We start from the raw sequence: 23,710 nt of genomic DNA on the forward strand, positions 1-23,710 counted from the left end.
GACTGGCACGCCGGGAGCCGTAGTTTTGCGCGAGTTGGCGCATGCCCGTCTGCGCACGGCTTGCTGGGAAGAGAGGTTTGAGCTCAGGAACAGAGTAGTCCTCGGGGGAGAGGAGCGTGCGGAAAGTCACGCAGTACGACTTAGTCACGTGGTCCACCCACGCGCCTGGGAAAGCGGAGGCGGGAAGCGACAGCTCTGCCGTGAAGTGGGCGGGGAAATGCGCTTTCCAGGGCTTAATTTGGAGCTCGTCGGGGATCAGCCCAGAAGCCTGTTTTCGATGCTATTTTTCAGTCCTCGGAAATGCTTCTGAATGTTAACCGCACGAGGGAAGGGTCTATTTTTTTATTGGGGGGTTATTCATCTATGTAGGTGTTTTTTATTATTGTAAGCCGCCACGAGTCCCTGGAGAGTGGCGGGATATAAATCCAAAAATTAATTTAAAAATAAAAACGTGCAGAGTGGGTTTCCACCGATATTATATAATCGCCGTTTCCTTCCCGCCGCTCCTTCTCTGTCGATAAAGTGTCAGACCTTTTTATTTCAACCGTTCTTTATTTTCTCTTCCCTCCAGCGCCGTCTTTTAGGTCAGACTTCATTAAAAATGCTATTTGCATTTCACTGAAGAAACGTTACTAAGGGGAATATAGGCAACATAAAAACGTTCGGATAATTTCCTAAGACGTTGACAAGATGACTCACTTGCTGATTTGAGATTTGGCCCTGGTACTGGGGAGGAAAAATCCAGCGTGCAGCCGCGTCCTTAGGGCAAGACTACCAGCAACAAGTGTGCAAAACAAAAAGGTTAAGCTTTTCGCCTCAGGATAAACACATTCTTGCAAGAGGCAGGACTGTGCTGCTCGGATTGTCTGTAATTACAGACTTCCTGGTCCTGTGGAATATAAATTGGTCCAGAGAGTTTTGAAAGTGATCCTTACTACTAGTGATAGGTAATTTTTGACCCTCAAACATAGTACTGAATATAGATATCTGGGAATAGATGTTTTGAAAGTGTCATTCGCAGAGTGGTGCATTTGGTGCATATTTTAAAGTTCTGCCCTAGTTATCTCTGCGAGCACTGCAGAGCTATCCTTTCAGCCTGAAGCTGTAGTTATTCAGCTCAGGTCGGCTCCTTTCCCTGAGCACAAGCCTTTCTTTTTCATGATAGATGAAACCTCTGCCAATTGCATGGCTCAGCTGCTTCTCAGATGGCTCCAGAAAGCTTTTGAAGTTGAACACATATTTATTACCAAAGAGACAATGGCAGTGTTCAGGCTTATAAACTAGGTCACTCAAATGTTTCTGCTAATCACTAGTAGAGGAAGCTTTGTAGTCATATTTTACAAAATTCTTAAGTGGATGAAATCCTGTTAACATACAGTTCAACACATCAGACATCTGCCTCCCTGTTGGAAAGAAAGGCATGGTATAAATTAAGTAAATAAATGTTACTTGGATCAGCTCTGCTACTTGCTAGTTCTGGTACTTGAACTGCTGATAAAGAGAACAAAGTTTAAGTCCAGTGGAAGTCTGCTCCTCCCGCTGCCCCAAAAGGCCCGCGGAAGCCTCGTTGTGCCTTTTCAGGGCAGGGGGTGAGGCGCTGGTGGGAAGTCTGTTCCTCCTCCTGTTGCCCTGGCAGCTCTACCAAGGCCTGGTAAGGCTGCAGCTAGAGCTACCCAGGGTGGCAGGAGCACTGGCAGGGACTCTCCTCCCACACACACACACACACACCAGCCCACAGTCCTAGACCTTCCGCCCTCCCTCCCAGCTCCTGCTTACCAGGCTGCTACTTCTTCCAAATGGAAGAAGTTGGAGGAGGAGTGCAACCAGGGGTGGGACATCCTTCTTGATTGACTATGCATTGGACAGATGACCAAGCAGGAATGAGACAGCTGGAACAACCAACCTGATTGGTGGTTAGGCAGTAAGTCCCAGCTCCTCCCAGCACCCTCTTACCATTTTTTAGAAGTACAGATACAACACCATCATCACACATATTTAATGGGATTCTTACCTTTCATACTAATAGCAATATTTCATGCATTAATCCAAACTTAAGCTGCAGCTTGCATGAAACCTGTTGATTTTACTGATTTCCTGTGATCTGCCTTGCATCCTAATGAGAAAGGCAGACTATAAATAACATAAAAATAAATCCAGAATTGCTAGTAAGACTGTGCTCTGGATGAGAACTCATTAACAGAAGTTTTCTGTGGGGGCTCAATCTACAGTAAATATGGACCCAAAACTGGGTTTTAAAACATGATATATCTAACATCCCATAAAGAACTCTTTTATATAATCCTATAAATTATAGCTGCCCTCAACTGAGAAACAGCTATGGCTCTGCCGTACCATCATGCTCAAAATAGCAATCGGGATAAAAAGAGAATTAATATAGATTTGCTACCAAAACAGTATTTCCTTTTCTTTTTTTCATGCATAATTGAGTTGCATTGATTTCATTAGGCTTGTAATTTATCAGTATTTACTTGTCTGGGGAATAGCAGTGTATTGTCCAAATTGCACCAATTGTATTACTTTTCTAGAAGTAGCTGTGCCTGCACTCCTCTCAGAAAGGCTCAATGAAAAATGGTACATAGTCAAGTGCAGGCATCCTTAGATTGTTCCTCCTCCTTCAAGCCCTAAAGGGATCCTGTTCCTCAGCATCTCAGAGAGAAAGCAGGGAAAGACCCAAGATCACAGTTCTCTCAAGTGGATGCTCCCAGGTAAAAAGTTAGTATTCAATTTTGCATGGAAGTAAGGCTTTGTCTCTGTAAAATAATTCTTTTGTTAGTACAAAGTGTGCAAAGGAAAGAGATCCTTAGGACAGAGAATATATTGCTAGACACCCATAGTGCTTGCACCTTCTTTTGTTGAGACCTGTTCATTTTTTAAAACACATCAAAAACATCAGCTTGCTGATAAGCTGATTTCCGAATCAGTATGTAACTCTGCATTTCTTTGTTTCTTTAACTCCTCCTAGCTAAAGATGTTTGCTTGTAATTAAATCTTCCATGACAGAATTAGAAGCACAACATGTCTGTGAGCTGGGGAATTAGGAAATTTGAGATTTGTACACAAAGTACTAGAACAGCTGGCAAGTACTCTATTGTTAAAATGTTTGAATACAATGTTTCATATTAGCATTCACCCACTTTAAAAGTTCCTTGCAAGTGAAAGAAGCATAAATGGCACCTTGATTACCACAGGATTTTGTTTTTAGTACTTTCCATTTATTCCAAATGTAAATTGTGGGTAAACAAACTTCCAGTACAATTTTATTCATATCCTGTCTTTCTCCCTACTGTGGATTCACAGGTGCACTTCCATTGTTGTCCTCTCCTCTGTTGGATCCTCACATCAACCTTGTGAAGTAGGTTAGGCTGAGAGTATGTGACTGACTCAAGGTCACCCAGCAAACTTCCATGGCCAGGTGGGGATTTGAACCTAGGATTCCCAAATCCTCTTCAGACACTCTAGCCCAGGGTTTCTTAACCAGGGTTTCATGAAACCCTGGGGTTTCTTGATGGCCCTGGGAGGCTTTTCTGAATGGGTGGGAATATATTAAAATTAATATATATATTTTAAACAATTTTAAATATTTATTGTGATATGACCATATATGATTTTTTTCAAACTTGACCTGGTAAATAAAACAAACAGTATTTACCAGGAATATTTCAAGTGGAGTTAGCTTTACAGGAAAGTTGACAGTGAGACTTTGGGGGAAACTAGGTGATCCACTTTTATTAGGCAATGACTTTGCCCTGCGGACAATAACAGGAACTGCAGTTGTCTGCTGTAGGCTTCAGACTTCAGAAGGCAGACATCACCAGCCAAACGACCAAGGGGTGTCTGGGGCCATGTGCATTACTTTTGAAGGGATGCACGTGAGGGGAGCGAACTTTCCCCTCAGCCAAACTTCCTGGAAATGAGATGTACTTCCAGGGAATTCTTAGACCTGGCAAGCTCTCAGACAATGCTCCAAGTCAGCCATTTTTGCCTGGGGACTTGTTCTTTATAGTCTAGAGATGAGCAGTAATTCCAGGAGATCTCCAGGCCCCACTGGAGGTTGGCTGTCAGTGATCTGAACATTCTATCAACCGTAAAAAAAATGGAGACAGAAGAAGCAGGGCGGAAACCTGTGTACTGTGACTATCCCATGTGTATTAAGGCAGGGGGACATTTCAGTGTCTGTGGCCTAATTCACGCAAGAAGAGAAATGATATCGAACGCAGAACTGGAAGGAATTGGTTGCCATGTAATGTCCCCCTAAGAAGAATCTGCAGTCTGATTTTCCCTTCACATATCTGAGGACATGGCTCTGGAAAGCTCATCTGTAACCACTTTGCCACAATTCCCAAAGGTCAGTCCTCTCCCACACTCAACGAACATTCCACACCACAGGTTCTTGACACCCATATCTTCACACCCATGCCCTCATTTGTCACCACGCCACCACAACCTCCCACACAACACACACATTCAACCCCATGCCCTTACAAATTGGACAACTCCTCCCCTCCCTACCGCCAAGCTGTAGCACCCATTGTATTCCTGGATACAACGGGCTTTGCCCCTAATCAGTACATAAAACTCAGCCAGGATGACCCATGGCTTAATTGGTAGGGCATGCTGCATGGAACTCTATTCCAGAGGTTTGCAGTGTACAGACTCGATGCACTTAGCTTTGCAAGAGGTACATGTCACAAGAGGTACATGGAGGACACCTAGCACCAATGAGGGACCGTTTAGTAGTAACACCCAAAGTAGCATGGTGTTTGCTAATGTGTCAAATTTCAGAACACTCAGAGGTACTCCACAGGAGGGAAGGCAGCATGATATACTACAGTCCAGTCCCATCAGATCTTGGAAGCTAAGCAGGGTTGAAAATGGATTCAGTGGGGATGTGTCAGAAATAAATGCAAACTGTACAGTGGCAGCAGTGAGATACATGTTAGATCCCATGGTAATAGAACCAGGCAAATAGATAGAAAATTAAGTAACCTACCTAAAGATTTCCTCACATACAATCCAATTTCTATTTTCTGACTCATTTGTGTTTGTAATTCAAATGAGTCCTTGACCTACATGGCTGACTTACATTTTTTGCTTTAAAGTAAAAAATAGTCCCTTATCTGTCAGAGTTCTGAGTTTTAGGAGTGGAAATGTAGCTACTGGCAAGTCAGTACATATGCCATTAAAAGTTAAGTATCCTTTTTTGTACTGTGCCAATGGTAGTGTTAGATTCACACTTGAGATATGTGCAGCTCTTTAATTTTGTAGAAATGTAGTCTGTAGAAGCATTAATTGGCATTGGAAATAAATAATACATTTTATTTCTGCATATGTTTCATCATTAAAAAATAACTTCATCTTGGCTCTTCAATGTATTTTGGACAAGAAAATAACTAAATATAAATTTTGCCAGAGTTCCACCAACCTCATTTTGGTTCTTTCACTTGCTTCATCAACGTGGATGTGTTTTTATAATACAAATACCTTTTCTGACAGGCACCTCTGGCAGGACATACCACTGCTAAAGGCACACTTTGAACATAAGGGCATGAAGGAATGTTTCAGTGGGTGGATCCAGGGATCTGTAATTCTTGCATGAGGGGACCTTCTCAGTTTTCTTCGGCCCTTAGCAGCCATTTCTAATTCTGGGAATAACAGCCATGCAGATCAGTGGGCTGCAGTGAAAATGTGGTGAAATCACTTCTCCTTCTGTCAGAGGAGGAAGAGGCAGAAAGGAAGTTTGGACCTCTTCCTGCTCCTCACTGCAGCCCATAGTGACGTGGCTATTACTCAGCATGGGTCTTGCATACTCAGTAATTAAGTTTCCTGCAGTCAGTAATGCCTTCTGTGGGAAGGGACAGTTGAGAAAATCTGCAAATGTTCATGCCTTCCACAGATAACAGGATCCAACCAAGTAACAGGTACTAGACAATAGGTACTAGACAAACTGTGATGAAAATGTAAAGTTCTAACCATAGTATGTCCCAATAATTAGAAGGCAATTTTTTAAAGCCCTCCAAATGTTAGATGTTTTGCTTACAAACCTCACTACAGGCCTTGAAAAGGCTGACAAGATCTTGAATAATTCAGGCTACAGATTTGGGATTCTTAACATTTAAAAAACACATCAGAGTCTCGTTTCAGATATTCAGACACAACTTGTTGGGAATTATTCCCTAATTAGAAAAGACCCACAATAATTTTAAACAATCTGGTTTAAATGTTGAAATTACAAATGTCGTAAGAAGAAAAATTAGTTCCATTTCTAATAGAGAGCCAAAACTATTTGTTGATTTTTCTGGGTAGGGAACCTGAGAGGATGCTGAGCTCTCGTCTAAAGACACATTGAGGATCACAGAATATCAGTGTAAAAAAATGTTCATATGTCCTCCAGTCATCAATGGCCAACCACACTCTATTCATGCAAATAATATTGCCTCCATGTGACAAACTGCCTATCAGTTTCAGCCACAACTCAAAAACCAGAGAGCATAAGAGTAGTCTGAAAGTATACACATTTGTAATAAATAATTATGATCCAGAGCTCTGTCCCATATGAACAATATGAGGACTTGTCTTTACATCTTAGACTGGGGTTACAATCTTCAGAATTCTGGGCAAGTCTAAGCCCAATTATCTCTCTTTGTACAAATAAAAAACATAGTGCTGAAGAAATCGTCTACTGAATCGTCTAAGTTCTGCCTTTTTTGTTGAAATGGTGATCCTATTGAGAAGGATATTAGACAAAGGGAGGTAGATGAACAAGGCAGATCTGGAAGGGGTAGGATATATCTTTGACAGTCTACTAAATATTCCAATTTGGTGGTGGATCTCTTGGTCCTTTGGGTTTTGAAAATCGGTTTGCAAAACCTGAAACATAAAATCAGAAGAACATTGGGCACTAGTTACAAAATTCTATTTGAGGCTAGAGTGTGTAAGAATAAGAGTACTATGAAGCAGCAATTAATAAGAGTGAAAATCAGGTGAGGTGTGCAATTTAATAAGTTAGAAAGATGTGTCCCTAAACCACTCACTCCGGAGAGCCAGCTTGGTGCAGAGAGCCAGCTTGGTGTAGTGGTTAGGAGTGCGGACTTCTAATCTGGTGAACCGGGTTTGATTCCCCGTTCCTCCACATACAGCCAGCTGGGTGACCTTGGGCTCGCCACGACACTGAAAAAAGCTGTTCTGACCGAGCGGTAATATCAGGGCTCTCTCAGCCTCACCCACCTCACAGGGTGTCTGTTGTGGGGAGAGGAAAGGAAAGGTAATTGTAAGCCGCTTTGAGACTCCTTCAGGGAGAGAAAAGCAGCATATAAGAACCAACTCCTTCTTCTTATAGAAGATGCATAATTATTCAAGTAGTTTGAGATATTGTAATAATGAATTTACAAGACTGTGCAAGCATTGTTTCCTAATCTAATCTGAACAAACAAATTAACCATTTTAAAAACTTAGCAGAATTCTTTTGTATTTCTGCTTGATGTGATGCACCCTGAGCTGTAGAGAAGGACAGAATATAAATGTAAGATGTCCATGACTGCACCTAGAATTTTTAAACTGCTCATAGTGAATAGGTGTGGAACATGAAGGGGGGAGGTATGAGACCTCATTTAAAACATACATACCAAAGCTCAACATGGATTGACTGGATTGTTTAGACTCTGGTGGTTTCACTAGTGAAGACTGACCACAGATGCCTAGAAAAATAGCAGAAGACAGTGAAGGTTCATTAATGGATGTATACATATAGGCTTGATGCAACATGAGCTGGGCCTTGGCACGTGGAGTTACTTACTATTCCTCACTAATAGATCCAGTTCCACTGTTTCTCTTCATTCTTCTCACCTTGCCTTCACCAAGCAGGCTGCACTAACTCTAACCTTGTTCTACTACTGCCACATCTTTCCAGGTCCAGCTGCTTGTCATCTTTGCTTTGCTCCATGTTTAAAAATTGCTGACCATGCCAAGAAGTCTTTAAAGTATAAACATTACTGCAAGGCTTGTAGCAGTTTCTACCAGCAAAATATAAAAAGCACCTTAGCACCTACATGGCCTACTGTAGACCAGAGCAAGACTGTTTGTCATCAGCTACACAGAACTGAGCCTGATTGTCTGTGATGTTTTGTGCTATACCTACCTCCCCCCCCCCTCCAAGCTGCATTTATGGGAAATAGGAGGAACTCACAACATGAAGGCCCCAATTCCTATAGTGAACATAACTAAGCATTATGAATGGAGGATAGGAAGCTTACTATGGGGATATTGATACCCCAACTGGGGACCATAATGTGCCTTCGAGCTTTTATACAAAAAGATTCTATCAGAAAAGTTTTGTGCAAAATGTCTAATTTCTATATAAACAAAATAATTGGAAACCACAGCAGACTTCATACTGGCAATCTACATTCTCTGTCCAACTAAGAGCCTGCAGAGGCTCTTTAATTAATTCCTGTTTTCAAGATCCTTGAGATGCCCAATGAAATATAGTCCAGCAGCAGAACAGGTCTTTATTCAGCCACTTACACTACTCAGTGGCCTCAGTTTCCAGCAGAATCATTAGAGAATATGTTTTTTTGGCATCTCATGGTCTGAAACACAACACCACACTCTGCCAACAATCTGGATATTCTAAAGACTTACTGTTTTTCACATTTCGTAAGATTTTCAAGCTCTGTAAAAAAAGAGAGAGAAGTTGAGAAAGCATTAAGTATTGATTTAGAAAGAATCTGTTAAAGTGAACTTTGATAACCAATCAAAGAGGCAATACACATAGGTAGTAATCCTAAACCCATCACTACAGCATGCTCTCTGGACCGGACCACCCTCCCTTTTATCAACACAAGCTGATGTAATAGGGCAAGTACATCTTCCCAAAATGACAGGATGTGATAGGGAATGAAGGGCTCATGCTGATAAGGGTGAGCACCTAGAATCACAGAGTTGGAAGGGACCTCCTGGGTCATCTAGTCCAACCCCCTGCACTATACAGGTCACTTACAATCCTATCGCTCACCCACTGCTACCTGCCACCCCCTTGAGCCTTCACAGAATCAAACTCTCCATCACCTAGACCAAATCAATATGTAAACTCTTTTTCATAACAGGATTGCAAGAGGAAGGATGGAACCTCAGGTAGGAAAAGAGCCACATTGCCATGATAGTAAAAAATATATATTGCTCACCTTCTGCCTATATGGTAATTCCCAACAACAATAGATGAATCCTTGGGTAGGAAAGGACCACCCACATTGCCCTGACATTCAAAAGACAGACAGGCAACTTGTAGCTACAACTAAGTTCACAGCCCATTTGAGGGCCTTACTGGGTTGTTATGCCCTCCCTGGGCACTATCATCAACCAAGCATATTTTAAGTCTCATACTCAGAACTATGTTTTCAGGTGTACAGGGCCCAATTCAGACTGGGATCACAGGAAGAAGGGTTTTAATCCTCCCTACACACACCATACACTGGTTTTTCAACTTGAAATGGTCCCATGAATTTGCTATTTAACTTTCTGAGGATACTTTTATGTATTGGGTATTCATGTTTTCTCAGTGAAGTAAATAGTGGCTCCCTGGGGGCATTTCAGGTCAGGAAAATGATATGGGGAGACCTTTCTCCATGTGTCACAGTCCTCCTCCAAACTAGGATCCCACAAGTCTAGAAATTGAGTTCCAAGCATGGAACTCATAGCACATGTCTGATCAACAGAGCCCTGGTCAACCCTAAGGAAAATATATAGTAAGGCCTTGAGTTCCTTAGTTATTTCTTTTAAAGCGTTTATCACAATGGCTTACCTAGTTATATAACTAAGCTGCACACTCAGGGGGTTCATATCTGCTTCTCTCTCTTGCTTAGAGCTCCCCCTAGTAATATCAATGAGAAACGTCCCAGCCTTTTCTTTTACCAGTTAAGATCTTTCCAGACACTATTCCTGAGTTTTATACATGGGCTTGTTTAATGCTTCAAGCATCCCATCTCTATGTATTGGTCAGGATTGGAGGAAAAAGCCTTTCATCTCAGTACTAATTGTTCTCACCACCATTTTTAAAGTAGCATTTGAAGCGATGTGGGTTATACTTGAAAATGGGAGTGCTGCCATAAAACAAAAGATGAATGGGAAAAGAAAATGTCTGCCAGTCATTTGGTGATCACCAACATGGAGCTTGTTCTTTCCTCTTCCTGCCAGAAAACATTTTGTCCAGTTGCCCTATGACCGAACTAGCAAAGGAGAAGTTCTTGGTCTCTGCCACTGGCTCAATAGCCTTTGGGCAGCTGCATCACCTTCAGTCTAACGAAGCCTGCAAGGGATATGAGCATGGTTCTAATTATCCCACTTAGCAACTCCTCACTTAATTCCTGAACTGCTCTACTTTCTCTCTTCCTTCTCCTTCCTTTATATGCCTTGCTGTTTAGGTTGGAAACCTGTCTCTCATTTTACTTTATATACAGCACTCGCCGTCTGCATATACCTTACTCCTCTTGAAGCATTTTGCTTCCTTTGATAACTTGTCAGCTCCTTTAATTCCAGAGTCACCAGGGTTCACAGTATTGTTCCAAACAGATGTTAGACCTAGAAAAATAAAATACACTCAGGAAAAAATAATATTTTTAAAAGCTTTCAGGTGGCTTAATCATGCAGACAGGCAATCCCTCCACTTTATTATGTGGATAAGGTATGACCTGGGTTATACCTAGGATCAAAAATAACATCAATATTTTAATGCATCTTATCTATCATTTAGATAATTTTCCCTTCCTTATTTAATGTGCATTACTATGATGTACAAGTTATGTGTCACATCATTCCAGGATCCTATCTGCAATCACAGATTAGAAGTCCACAGCTCACCAGATTAGAAGTCCACACTCCTAACCACTACACCAAGCTGGCTCTCAAAAGCACTAAACAGCACTCTAGCTTCTCTGGCCGTTCACTTGATTATAAGCATTCATCACTGTGTCACAGAACTAAAAATGGTAAGGCTACAAAATAGGCAGAAAGCTGGGGACTGAGCCTGGGATACATTTTCTTTTCATTTTCTGTTGCATTAACATTTCCACACATTGTCAGCAGGGCCATCCCAGTTTTTACTGTCTACCTTTCTCCACACACACACTTTACAAGAGGCATCTTCAGCTGTAGTTATTATCCCAATTCCTTGGGCCAAGGTAGCACATGATATCAAACTTACATTCCTCATCAGCAAGAATAAAGGACTCAGGGGTTCTGTCAGGCAGTGGGGGAGGGGAAGAAGAGTGATCCTGATGATACTCTAGGATGCCACATACAATAAACGAAACAAAATATTCCATTAGCTCACTTCAAAGAAAAACCTTTCATCTCAGTGTTTGCTCTGTTACACTCTCAGTATCAGAATATCAGTCTGCAACCTGAAGGTACAATGGCACTTTACTATTTTGCAATAAGAGGTGTAAATGAATAACAAGACAACTTATAAACCCATAAAGTTTGGTTGGCAAACCATTTTGTACTCCGTAAACACTTGTGGCGCAGGGTGGTAAGGCAGCCGACATGCTGTCTGAAGCTCTGGCCATGAGGCTGGGGGTTCGATCCCAGCAGCCAGCTCAAGGTTGACTCAACCTTCCATCCTTCCGAGGTTGCTAAAATGAGTGTCCAGCTTGCTGGAGAGTAAAGCAGTAATGACTGGGGAAGGCACTGGCAAACCACCCTGTATTGAATCTGCCAAGAAAATGCTAGAGGGCATCACTCCAAGGGTCAGACATGACTTGGTGCTTGCACCAAGGGGATACCTTTACCTTTTTAAAAAGCAACACGTTTCCACTAACAATACATGCAAACAATTCTTACAAAGTATGGCATGTTATGGGAGGGAAAGTATAGTCCCATCCTGTCCGATCTTGAACAGTAAGCAGGGTTGCTACTTGTAGGGGAGACCACCAAGGAAGGTTCTATAGAGAAAGGCAATGGCAGACCAGCTCTGCTTCTTACTTGCCTTGAAAGCCCCTTGCTAGGGTCCTCATAAGTCAGTTGTGATTTGATTTCACTTCCTTATGTATTATGGCATGTTATAAGAACAAAATATCTTTTCATTGTAAAGCAAGTAACTATGGCAAATTGGACAGGATAGTTGATGGAAACATCAGGAAAATCTGTACCTGATCTGGGTCTTTGTAGCTTCATACTCTGAAAAATGTAAAGGAAAATACTTTGTATAATATAATCTGAAATATAAAGGGCAATACCTTATATTCCTTTAAGCCCAACAAGACCATATTTAATGTTTAGCGAGTAGCTGATGAACATCAAGTAAGCCCCCCAAATACTTAAGTGCTACAGAAGACAGATGTACATTTCATTGCTTTGATTTCACAGAATCACAGATTCATAGAGTTGGAAGGGGCCATACAGGCCATCTAGTCCTACCCCCTGCTCAACGCAGGATCAGCCCTAAGCATCTTAAAGCATCCAAGAAAAGTGTGTATCCAACCTTTGCTTGAATACTGCCAGTGAGGGGGAGCTCACCACCTCCTTAGGCAGCCTATTCCTATTCCAGCCTATTTGAATCTACAGAATGGCTATTGCTTCAGTCTTCCAAAACTGCTTCACAGGGAAGGGTCTCATAGTTCAAGAGACAGAGTGCCTTAAGGGGTGGAAGTTATTTAATGATTATTAACAATGGGGCTAACACATGTGAAGCAACTTTTTCTTTAAGTCTGTTATGTCCACTAAGAAGTTTTTTTTTAATTCTGCTTTTAGCAAGTAGTAGATAACCAGCTCACGTTTCCACTAACATATCCTTCCTTCCCAAATCCTTTCTCATTTCTCACTCTCATAAACTGTTGCATTGCACTGACTGTAGAAATAAGAAGCCAAGCTGTGATAGATATAGATGTCATTGATGGTGGTAGAGAGATTATAAGAGCTTTGAAGTGTTTTACTTGTACAGGTAGTTCAAGACTGCTCTGTTAATGATAGAGCCCAAAATATTCAGTCTGATCTCCTGGATTCATCCTAGTTAGCCATTTTGGCTCTCACTGAAAACAAATTATATGCTTTAGCAGTTGTTTCAGCCTTTACTGGTACCTCTAGACTTCCCCCTGCCAGGTGATTACGTCAAAGCTAGTGGAACCTAGTGGAGCCTATTTAAAAGTATTATCCTAGCTTCAGATTCAAATGAGTAGCCGTGTTGAAGTAGCACAATAAAATCAGTTTACTAATGTAGTGTAATGTAATGTAATATAATGTAATGTAATGACACAGTTTACTAATGTAACAAGATTAACTTTTGCTTGTATATTCCTACTGTTATGATGGTCAATTCTTAGTCTGATGCTTGCACTCGAAAGCTCACGCCTTGAATAAATCTTCGTTGGTCTTAAAGGTGCTACTGGACTCTGATTTTATTATCCTAGCTTCAGCTATTGTAATCTCAAGATAGTATCTACAGCAATTCAGTAACACAAAATAGTAGCCTTTGTGTTTTTTTCAGAAATCAGGAGACCTGTATAGTAATAGTGCTGGGGAAGATGTATAAGACCTCTAATGAACTACCTTGTTTGGCCTCAATCTTACAGAGTCATCAGATAATTTCAGCTGAGGCATTCCATTCCATTCCATAGATTTTGCAATTTTCTCATTCTTGGATAGTGGTTGATGGGTTGAAGCAGCCAATGAAAAGTCATCTATAAAGTAAAAAACAAAATACATCTTTTATAATCCACTCGGTAGCAGAAATATCTAAGCAATAAATGACAGCCACATCTTAAACAAGTGCTGCCATCAACATAATGATATCCTCTTGGCAGTGTAAGCATACCTGCTTCACCAGGTACAATGAAAGACTCAGGAGTTCTCTCAGGCAGTGGGGGAGGAATGTCTTCATCCAAAATGGAAGAGTCTGATAATCCAAAAGACTGAAAGTTAGTGGACTTGGGTTGTTTATTTTTAAATACCTAATTTAAAAACTCTTCTTCTTTCTTTCTCTTCCTGTATCTTTTTCTCTTTCTCAGCTGGAGATAGGTAGCAAGGACCCAGGGCCATCTATAAACAAAGTATGTGACCTATGATTGAGGCCTTTTCCTGCTTCAAATGTACCCTGTGATGGTCTCACTCATATATTACAAAGAAAGGAAGCTGTATAAGAATGGCAGACCAAAATATTTGCCATCAGGTGGAAAAACCATACTGCTATGCAGCCTACCACTTCATTCAGGTGAACTGATGATACTCTAACACTCTTTGGTAAACTTCTGACACTTCAATGTTATTAAAATGTCAGAAGCATAACAGGGAGACAGATCTCATTTACTGATACCTGGATGCAAATCAGATAAATACTCCAGAGTAGCGATCCCCAACCTGTGGTCCTTCGACTAATTGGAGGTGGGCCCCGAAGGACGCCTTCTTCCCCCCCCCGGCCCTTTACTTCATCCCCCCCCCCAGCCCTTTATAACACACTTCATTGTTGTGGCATGTCTGTATCTTATTTTGAAGGGATGTTTAAACATTACCATAGCGATCAGAGAGTTCTAGGGCAGTGGTTGAGAGTAGAGGAATAAACTACCCCCCCCCCACCGGGCCTCAGTAGAAGGCGTTGAGTGGTCCCCGGCATTGAGTGGTCCCCGGTGATAAAAAGGTTGGGAACCACTGCTCCAGAGTACAATCAGCATTCCAAATCCTATGCTGCCGATGTATGAAAGCATCCAAACATTTGTTTACATCTTGTTTACAAATCTCTTACCACCAGATGTCAGTATTTGTATCTAGAGTCTCCAACAAGTTCAAATAAGGGTTCCGGGTACACCTCAAATTTCATTGCTAATTACCTTTTCCAATTAACAAGGAATGGGAAGATTTGAGTTCAGTAACACCTTAAAGACTAACAAAATTTCCAGGGTAAATGATTTTAAGAGTCAAATCTCCATTTGTCATATTCTTGAAAACTTATAGCTGGGAAATCTTGCTAGTATTTCAGGTGTTATTAGACTTGAATCTTGCTTTTCTACTGCAGACCAACATGGCTACCCACCTGAAACTAACCTGGAAAGATTTCTCTCATTTAAAGCAGAGTACCTTCCAAATCATGGAAATAATGCAATGGAATGCATGCTCCAAAATAGAGCCTCCGCTGTAGAATTCTTCCAATGTTTTCTCCCTTACGGCTCTTTTCACACATAAGGCTTACAGGAGTTCAATTTTCAATGGAAACATAAAACTTATATTGATCAGGATAACCATTCTAATTATAAAAGTATCTTGTTCATCAATAGTAAAATGTTCATATACAGATTACAAGAGAAAGTCAAAGACAATTTATGTTCCATATATGAAAACAGATAAGATTTCCATTCCATTTCCCTATCTCTACAACAGAGCCATGCTCACTCCTGCTTATCAGTGGAGCCTTGCAGAAGCCTTAGCATGAGCAACTTGGTAGCAATGACCAAAATAGGTAAGAAAATGATTTTCAATGCCTTAGTGTGTTAATATGCATTGAACTTTATCCAAGCCATTAGTGATGCAGAAATGAGCCTGACCTTTTGGTTGAGTCATATCTTGGTAAAGGTAAAGGTAAAGGTATCCCCTGTGCAAGCACCGAGTCATGTCTGACCCTTGGGGTGACACCCTCTAGTGTTTTCTTGGCAGACTCAATACAGGATGGCCTTTCCAGTGCTTTCCCCAGTCATTACCGTTTACCCCCTAGCAAGCTGGGTACTCATTTTACCGACCTCAGAAGGATTGAAGGCTGAGTCAACCTTGAGCCAGCTGCTGGGATCGAACTCCCAACCTCATGGACAGACAGCATTTCTGCTGCTTACCACTCTGCACCACAAGAGGCTCTCTCCCTATCTTGGTAGGCCCCAGCATTTTCTAGGTTAGTTCCAGAAACTAGAGGTAAAAGATGTGGTAGGATAAATTGCCTGGACACTTATTCAGTCTTATGGAAACAAAAAGCAGTCATGCAAAAGTTCCCTCACAAGAGCTGGTAACATGTGACCTATCAAAACTTACTCTGGCAGGCTGATTCCACGTCATCCAGCAGGTGGGTATTCTGGGCCCAAGGACTGCATTGTTGGGATCGGGGCCTTGTGCTGTCAGAGGGCTGTACTGTGGAGTCCTCAGCAGGTGAAACAGGAGGAATGTTTTCATGCAGACTCACAGTAGACTCAACAAGTGTTGGGGAACATGGGTCTTCAGAAGAGAGTGAAGAAAAGTATGGATCCTCAGCCAACCAGGTACTGGTCTGGTGGTACAGGTCCTTCTGTATATTATACGGGGCATGGTTTGATAGATTATTGGAAAAGCTTTTCTCAGCTTGAAGCTTGAGGCCAAAAGGCAAGCCTGAGTCCTTTGTGGTCAGTGCTTGGGGTGTTCTCTCAAAAGAAGTTGACTTGGTTCGTGACAGAGGGGCCTTTGGATCTAGCTTTATCTCGTTTTTACCAGCTGGTCTCACAGTGAGAGGCAACTGTCCCCAAAAGACACTGTTGAAGTCCAAACTGTGATGTTTATGGAGTGGCTGCCTTGCCAATGAAGAATTATGTTCTGTTGTCATAGTCATGTTTTGGCTGCTGCTGAAGTTTAAGGCTCCAATCGAAAGAGTTTGTCTGACTGGAGAGGCACCAACCCAGAGTTTGCTGTGTGTGTCTAAGCCCCAGACATCACCACCATGACACTGGGCTTTCTCCTGTCTCTCTTGCAGCAAACTAGAACAAAAGACACCATTTCAAAAATATAAACAGGCAGAAAGTCCCTCCTCCAGGTAAGCCACCATAGCCATGAGCAAACAGCCATTTCAACAACAGGCAACAGTCATTTCTGTATTCAGTTATGTGAAACCCTCTTTTCAGCACTTGGATGCTGCTTTGAGCAACATGTTTTTCTATATTTTGTTAAGGCAATAAAGCACAAAAGGATGGCCTTTCCTTTTGGACAAACCAATGAGGATATTTACCCACAGCTGGAAATGCTTCCACAGGACACATAATCAGGGCAATCTATGTGATTGGAAGCTGCCAGGGTTGCAGCCACATTCAAGCATTTCAAATAGTTCCCCATTTTAAAAAGTACTTTAGGGGGAACAGATTTCTGAGCATGGGGAAGAATGGAGATGTAAAATAGTGAGTTCGAACAGGAACAAGCGAGACGCAGTCGTGCAGAACAGCTCTTTTTATTTAAGAAGTGGTTTCAGATGGAAGCAACCACGTTGACTGGGGCTTGCCTGGACAAGCCCCTGAATATATACACAGGGCAGAGGTGGACACGCCCTAGGCTGAACCTTGATTGGCCCAGCCGCGCCTGATTAGTTTAAACTCATTGGCTGCTCAACGGGGCAGCTTGGATCCTGTTCCAGACCCCAAGCTCAGCCTTCTGCTGAGTCACATACACAACACCCCTCCCCCCTTAGATAGTCACTCAGGAGGTGGTGAATAAAGTCCTGTAGGTATCTGGGGGGCACGCGGGTCCGCCCCGACCGGCGCGGCTCGGGAGACGGCACGGGTTGACTGACCTCAGTCCGTACTGCCGCGCTCCTAGGGTCCGCCGCCGCGTCGGCTATTGCGGGCTCCGTGCTGGGTGCCCTCGGCTCAGCCGCTGGACTGCAGAGTGGTGGTCTCCCGCCGGGGGTAGCGTCAGGGACGGGGTTGGCGGTGTCGCCTTCCCGATGCACGGAGTTGTCCCGGCGGCGCACCTGGTCCACGTGTCGCCGGAGGATCCGGCCGTCCTCGCCCTGGACCCCATAGGACACGGGTCCCGTCGCGTGTGTGACGGTTGCAGGGATCCAACTGGGCCCGTCGCTGTAGTTCCGGACGTAAACCGGATCGTCTGGGGCAAAGGCGCGTGGCGCGGAGGGATTCTCGTGGCCCTTCTCCCGGGTTTCGTCATGGTCGGGGTGTAGACGATCCAGGAGGGTTCGGAGTCTCCGGCCCATTAGTAGTTCCGCCGGGCTCTTCCCGGTTGCCGAGGATGGCGTGGTGTGCTGGCGGGCGACGAACTGCGTGAGGCGCGTCTGCCAATCTCCTTGGGGGAGTTTTGACAACGCGTCCTTGGTTGTCCGGACCATCCGTTCAGCCTGCCCGTTAGTTGACGGATGGAATGGTGCTGAGGTCACCTGGCGGATCAGGTGCTGCCCCAAGTACGCCCGGAATTCAGCGGACGTGAACTGGGCTCCGTTGTCGGAGACTATCGTGTCGGGGAGCCCGTGGGTCGCGAACAGGCGTTGGAGGCTCCTGATGACCACGGCCGACGTCATGGCCGAGACCGGAACAACCTCCAGCCATTTCGAGAAGGAGTCCACGATGACCAAGAATGTGTGCCCTTGGAATGGCCCCGCAAAGTCGATGTGCAGGCGGGACCAAGGCTTCATGGCCGACTCCCATGTCCGCGGCGGTGCTCGCGGCGCCTCTGGGCGGTTCTCCTGGCAGGTCCGACAGCCGCTTATCCAGGACTCGATGTTCTTGTCCAGCCCCGGCCACCAAACGTAGCTGCGAGCCAGTGCCTTCATATGCACAATGCCAGGATGGCCATCGTGCAGCGCCTCCATGACCCGCTGGCGTAGCTTGGGCGGCACCACCACTCGGTGTCCCCACAGCAGGCACCCCTTGTGTGCCGATAGCTCCGTTTGCCTGGCGGTAAAAGGGGCAAAATCTGGGTCCTGTTTGCCCGCTGGCCATCCCCTCCACACCCAGTTGAGCACTCGGGCGATGAGGCGGTCTTTGGCCGAGTGCGCGGCGATGTCCGCCGATCGCAGGGGTTGCTGAGGCAGGGAGTCGATCAGCAACACCTCAGCAGCAGGGGCCGGGTCTGCGTCGACCTGTGGTAGCGGCAGTCGGCTGAGTGCGTCGGCGTGCCCGATGGACTTGCCAGGCCGATGAACGAGGCTGAAGTCATATCCATGCAAAAAAATGGACCAGCGCAGCATCCGCGGGGACAGGATCTGGGGCGTCTGGCGGTCCGTCGTGAAGAGGCCGAGCAAGGGCTTGTGATCCGTGACGATCGTAAACCGGCGGCCGTAGAGGTAGTCGTGGAATTTCTTAATTCCAGCGACGATAGCGAGCGCCTCCTTGTCGATCTGTGCGTAGTTCCGCTCAGCCGATGACAAGGTCCGCGAGTAGAAGGACACCGGGGCCTCGCGGCCGTCGGGCAGGCGGTGACCTAGGACGGCGCCGATGCCATGTTGCGATGCGTCACAGGCCAAGACGACCGGCTGCGCCTCGTCGAAGTGTGCCAGTACACTGTCGGACGTGAGGAGTCGCTTGACCGAGGCGAACGCGGCCTTCTGTGCGGGACCCCAGACCCAGGGAGTTTTCTTGTCGAGGAGCCTGTGCAAAGGCTCTGCCACGGTGGCCTTGTTGGGCAAGAAGGAATGATAGAAATTCAGGAGGCCCAGGAAGGCTTGGAGGTCGTGCTTGGTTTTCGGCGGTGGCGCGTTCTGGATGGCCTTCACCTTGTCTTCGGTCGGGTGGACCCCTTCCGCGTCGATAAGGAAACCCAGGAACTCCACCTTGGGGACGCCCAAACGACATTTCTCCCGCTTCACCTTCAGCCCGGCCCCGGAGAATCGGTGCAGGACCTCCCGGAGTCGGCTGGCGAGTTCCGGGACGGTTCTCCCAGCCAGGAGGACGTCGTCGAAATATGGGATCACCCCCGGAATCCCCTTGAGAAGGTCCTCCATTAGGTTCTGGAAAATTCCGGGGGCCACGCTGACCCCGAATTGCAAACGCTTAACTCTAAACGCCCCCCGGTGAGTGACGATTGTCTGCGCTTCCGCGGCTGCCGTGTCAACGGGCAGCTGCTGATACGCTTGGGCCAAGTCAAGTTTGGCGAAAACCTTACCCCCTGCTAGGGACGCGAGGAGGTGGCTGATCACCGGTACTGGGTACGCGTGCTGCTGCAACGCCTTGTTCAGCGTGCACTTGTAGTCCGCACAGATTCGTATGTCCCCGTTTGCCTTGATGGGCGTCACGATCGGGGTCTCCCAACGCGCGTTCGGAACCGGCTCGAGCACGCCTTGCGCCTGGAGTTTGTCCAGCTCCGCGTCTATCCGGGGCTTCAGGGCGAACGGGACCCGCCGGGCCTTGAGGCGAATGGGTGCCACCTGGGGGTCGAGGGCCAACGAGATTGGTGGCCCGGTGTAGCGACCGAGCGACGCGTCAAAGACTGTTGGGAATTCCCCGCAGATGTCCTCTAGCGCGGTGGTCTGGAGCCGCTGGATTTGAGTAATACCGCCGATCGTGATTCCCAGCGGCTCGACCCAGTCTAACCCCAACAGGCTGGTGCGCTCCCCTTCCACTATTACAAGGGGCAATTTTCCCGCAAAGTCCCGGAAGCAAACATGAAAATCCCCCACCCCCTTGATCGGCACTTGCCCTCCCATGTAATCCTTGACTATGTAGGGCAAGGGGCGGAGAGGGGGTCCCCCGTGCGGGCAAAGTCGCTTGAGGGTCGCGTTTGAAATTATAGAGAGCGACGACCCTGTGTCCAGTTCCATGGTGCAAGGGGCTCCCTCTATGCTTACCCTCAGCCGTATCTTCTCCTTGGGTCCGTTCCTCGTGGAGTTTAGGATGACGGTCCGGGTGCTGTTTGTCTCCAGGCGACGCTGGCGGCTGGTCACCTCACGCTGACCTCTGTTGCCTTGGGCCGCCCTCGGTTGGCGGTAGGCATTTTCGCCGGCCACGGGGTGGGACGCGGAATCCGGCTCTGAGCGGCATGCCCGGGCGATGTGCCCTTTCTTTCCGCAGACCCGGCAAGTCGCGTCGCGGAATCGGCACATGCTGCGTACATGCGGGCCTGCACAGCCAGCGCAGGGCCCCGTTGAGGTTGCTGGACGGCGGTGCGGTCGGGCCACGTTGTGGTCCACCTCGGCCTCCTCTTCCGCGAGGTCTCCGCCCAGGTCCTCGTGGTGGACGGCCATCGTTGGCTTCTCCACCGGTGGGTGCCTCGACGCCTCGTGTCCGCGGACGGTCCTGGCGCTGCGGTTGGCGGCCTCCGCGTTGGCCGCGTCTTCCAGCGCCTCTTTGAAGGTCAGCCCCTTCTTTCCGAAAAGCCGGCGCTGGGTGGCCTCGTCCCTGAGGCCGCACACAAAACGATCCCGGAGTGCCTCTTCCAGATTGGAGAATTGGCAGTCACGGGCGAGGTTGCGGAGTGCGGCGGTGAATTCTGCAATGGACTCGCCTTCTCGCTGTCCACGCTGGTAGAAAACATACCGGCACGCGATCTCCCCTGGCTGTGGATCGTAGTGTTCTTGGAGGCGGCGGAGGATCTCGTCCAGGTCCGCAGCGTCCACATCGTCGGGCGCAAAGAGGTCCTGCGCCAGGTCGAACGTGGCGGCCCCGCACGTGCTCAAGAAGACCGCCCGTCTTCTTGCGGCCCCGGTGATCTCGTTGGCCGTGAGGAAGTGGCGGAAGCGCTTCTCATAGCTTCTCCATTGGCTCGGGCGGCTGGAGTCAAACTGCTCGATCTGGCCCAAGGTAGCCATGCTGCGGCGTGCGATCTCGGTGCTTGTCGGCCCGGCTTGAGCGATTCAGCTGGCAGCTGGTTCCCCCCTTCAGACGGCTGGGCTCCACTCCAGTGGCTCGTGAGGCCGGTCGGGTGCTGCTGGACTCACGCTTGTTAGCTGGCAGAGGGTCCCCGAGGATGGCGGGCTCTGTCCAGATGCGTGCAGGAGCAGCTTCGTTTCCTTAGAATCACACCTTCGTCGCCAGTGTAAAATAGTGAGTTCGAACAGGAACAAGCGAGACGCAGTCGTGCAGAACAGCTCTTTTTATTTAAGAAGTGGTTTCAGATGGAAGCAACCACGTTGACTGGGGCTTGCCTGGACAAGCCCCTGAATATATACACAGGGCAGAGGTGGACACGCCCTAGGCTGAACCTTGATTGGCCCAGCCGCGCCTGATTAGTTTAAACTCATTGGCTGCTCAACGGGGCAGCTTGGATCCTGTTCCAGACCCCAAGCTCAGCCTTCTGCTGAGTCACATACACAACAGGAGACTTTCAAATTATACAGAATTTTTTTAAATCAGGTAGAATGCAAATAATAGAGCATTTCCAGTGATAGATCATAACTGGCTATAGACGTACATTACTCCTCATGTTAGAGAAATAATATCCAACATTATAGAAAATAGGACATTATGCTACTATCATAAAGCGTGGCTATACAGTGTCTATTATTCCTAGTCACATTTTAGGTATTGCAGAGGCCATACAAAAGATGCAGCCCTTGTCCACAGCATAGATGGGAGTGCAAGAAAAAGCTGAAGGCAGCAGAAACTAGAAAGACCCAACATGATGTGGATTGACTCAAAAAGGAAACCTCAACCTACTAGTTGCAAGACCAGAGCAAAGCTGTTAATGACAGGAAGTTTTGGAGATCATTAATGCATAAGGTAAGGTGACCAGAGTTTAACATTGGTAAAGTGGGACACCATTGACTGGGAGGGTTCTTGATTAAAAATTTGGTCTATATGGAGCAACAATAAGTTTCATAGAACACATAGAACACAAAAATAGTATTATAATATATATATATTTTAATATCAACATAAGTACAATTTGCCAAGTACCCCCAGATGTCCTTCCAAAAGTGGGACAATCTGGTCACCTTAGCATAAGGTCAACATAAGCTGAAAGTGACCTGATGGTATTTAACACAGAGAGATTGTACTTGGTCTACTTAGATGGGGATGGAGTAGGAAAAATTCAACAAGATTAGCTCAAAAGTAATAGTTTTGCATCAATGACCATATTTTAGTTATTTAGTTGTAAAATTTCTGCACAATCAAGGCCACCAGAGCAGCTAAAAATGTAAAACAAAACATTATTAAAAATAATCAAATCAATTAAAACCAAAATAACTATACATATGTAAATGCAAGCACATATACTCACACACATATAAAAGGTATTCATACATAGGGCAGGTAGCTCGCTGGGGTCACTGAAGACATACCAGATTAATTTTTTAAAAGTCTTTGTCTTCTGGCAGAACAGTGCCAGAAAGGTTCAGAAGAATACCCTATCCCTGAAGAGGAACTTTCATAATGTTGGTATCATGACCAAAAAGGCTATCTCTTGGGTTATCACTCGTCTAACTAGAAAATAGAGACACCTAAAACAGGTCCTCAGAAAATTACTTAGCAATCAGATAGATTCATATGGGGTTAGGTGGTCCTTAAGGTATGCTGGTCCCATACCATGTAAAGCTTGGGACCATGTAAAGGTCGACCCCAGCACTTTGAATTGGGCCTGAAAACAAATTGGGAGCCAGTGCTGATAGGCCAACACTGGATAACTACAACTCAGTCTGGTCAACTTTGCTATCTTGAAATTCTGGGACACTTAAGACAGAGTTAAGCAATTCTAAGCTTCATTGGTTTCAAGGGGAGGGATCAATATATGCTTAATTCATCTGTTGAAATACTGCAAAGGCTCAGTGTTGCCTGGACTGTGCCCTCTGTTTAAGAACTTTCAGGAGTGAACTTTTCTTACCCGCTCAGTGGCTTATGTATAGAAATTTCTGTACTTGAAACTTGAATGGCCTTGGCTTTTCGATGGTTTGCTTCAGTCTGTTGAAAAATAAAGGTATTGCTTTGTAAGTCCATGACCCAAAGCCAACATAATGTTAACTTTTATGATGGGACAGATAGGTCAGATCTGAACCCCAAGGCTGAATCTTGTTATCAGCCTGTGGAAAGCAGCTTGCAAGTGC

At 45.6% G+C, this 23,710-nt stretch overlaps 1 protein-coding gene across 2 annotated transcripts in view; it reads right to left on the minus strand.

Annotated features, from left to right (window-relative positions):
• Window positions 1–3,271: 3,271 nt before the first annotated feature.
• The window catches only part of PTPN22 (protein tyrosine phosphatase non-receptor type 22), a 43,163-nt gene continuing 22,724 nt past the window's right edge, over window positions 3,272–23,710 (minus strand). For both annotated transcript variants that reach the window (XM_077334942.1, XM_077334941.1), the window contains 10 exons: window positions 23,491–23,567; window positions 16,018–16,709; window positions 13,823–13,903; window positions 13,558–13,688; window positions 12,162–12,189; window positions 11,216–11,296; window positions 10,493–10,593; window positions 8,659–8,689; window positions 7,644–7,715; window positions 3,272–6,888 (listed from right to left, as the gene is read on the minus strand). In XM_077334942.1, the coding sequence (XP_077191057.1) occupies window positions 6,824–6,888; window positions 7,644–7,715; window positions 8,659–8,689; window positions 10,493–10,593; window positions 11,216–11,296; window positions 12,162–12,189; window positions 13,558–13,688; window positions 13,823–13,903; window positions 16,018–16,709; window positions 23,491–23,567 (1,359 nt within the window). In that variant the 3' untranslated portion in view covers window positions 3,272–6,823. The remainder of the gene's footprint in view (window positions 6,889–7,643; window positions 7,716–8,658; window positions 8,690–10,492; window positions 10,594–11,215; window positions 11,297–12,161; window positions 12,190–13,557; window positions 13,689–13,822; window positions 13,904–16,017; window positions 16,710–23,490; window positions 23,568–23,710) is intronic.

Source organism: Paroedura picta, chromosome 4 (assembly GCF_049243985.1).
Source record: "Paroedura picta isolate Pp20150507F chromosome 4, Ppicta_v3.0, whole genome shotgun sequence".
NCBI lineage: Eukaryota > Metazoa > Chordata > Lepidosauria > Squamata > Gekkonidae > Paroedura > Paroedura picta.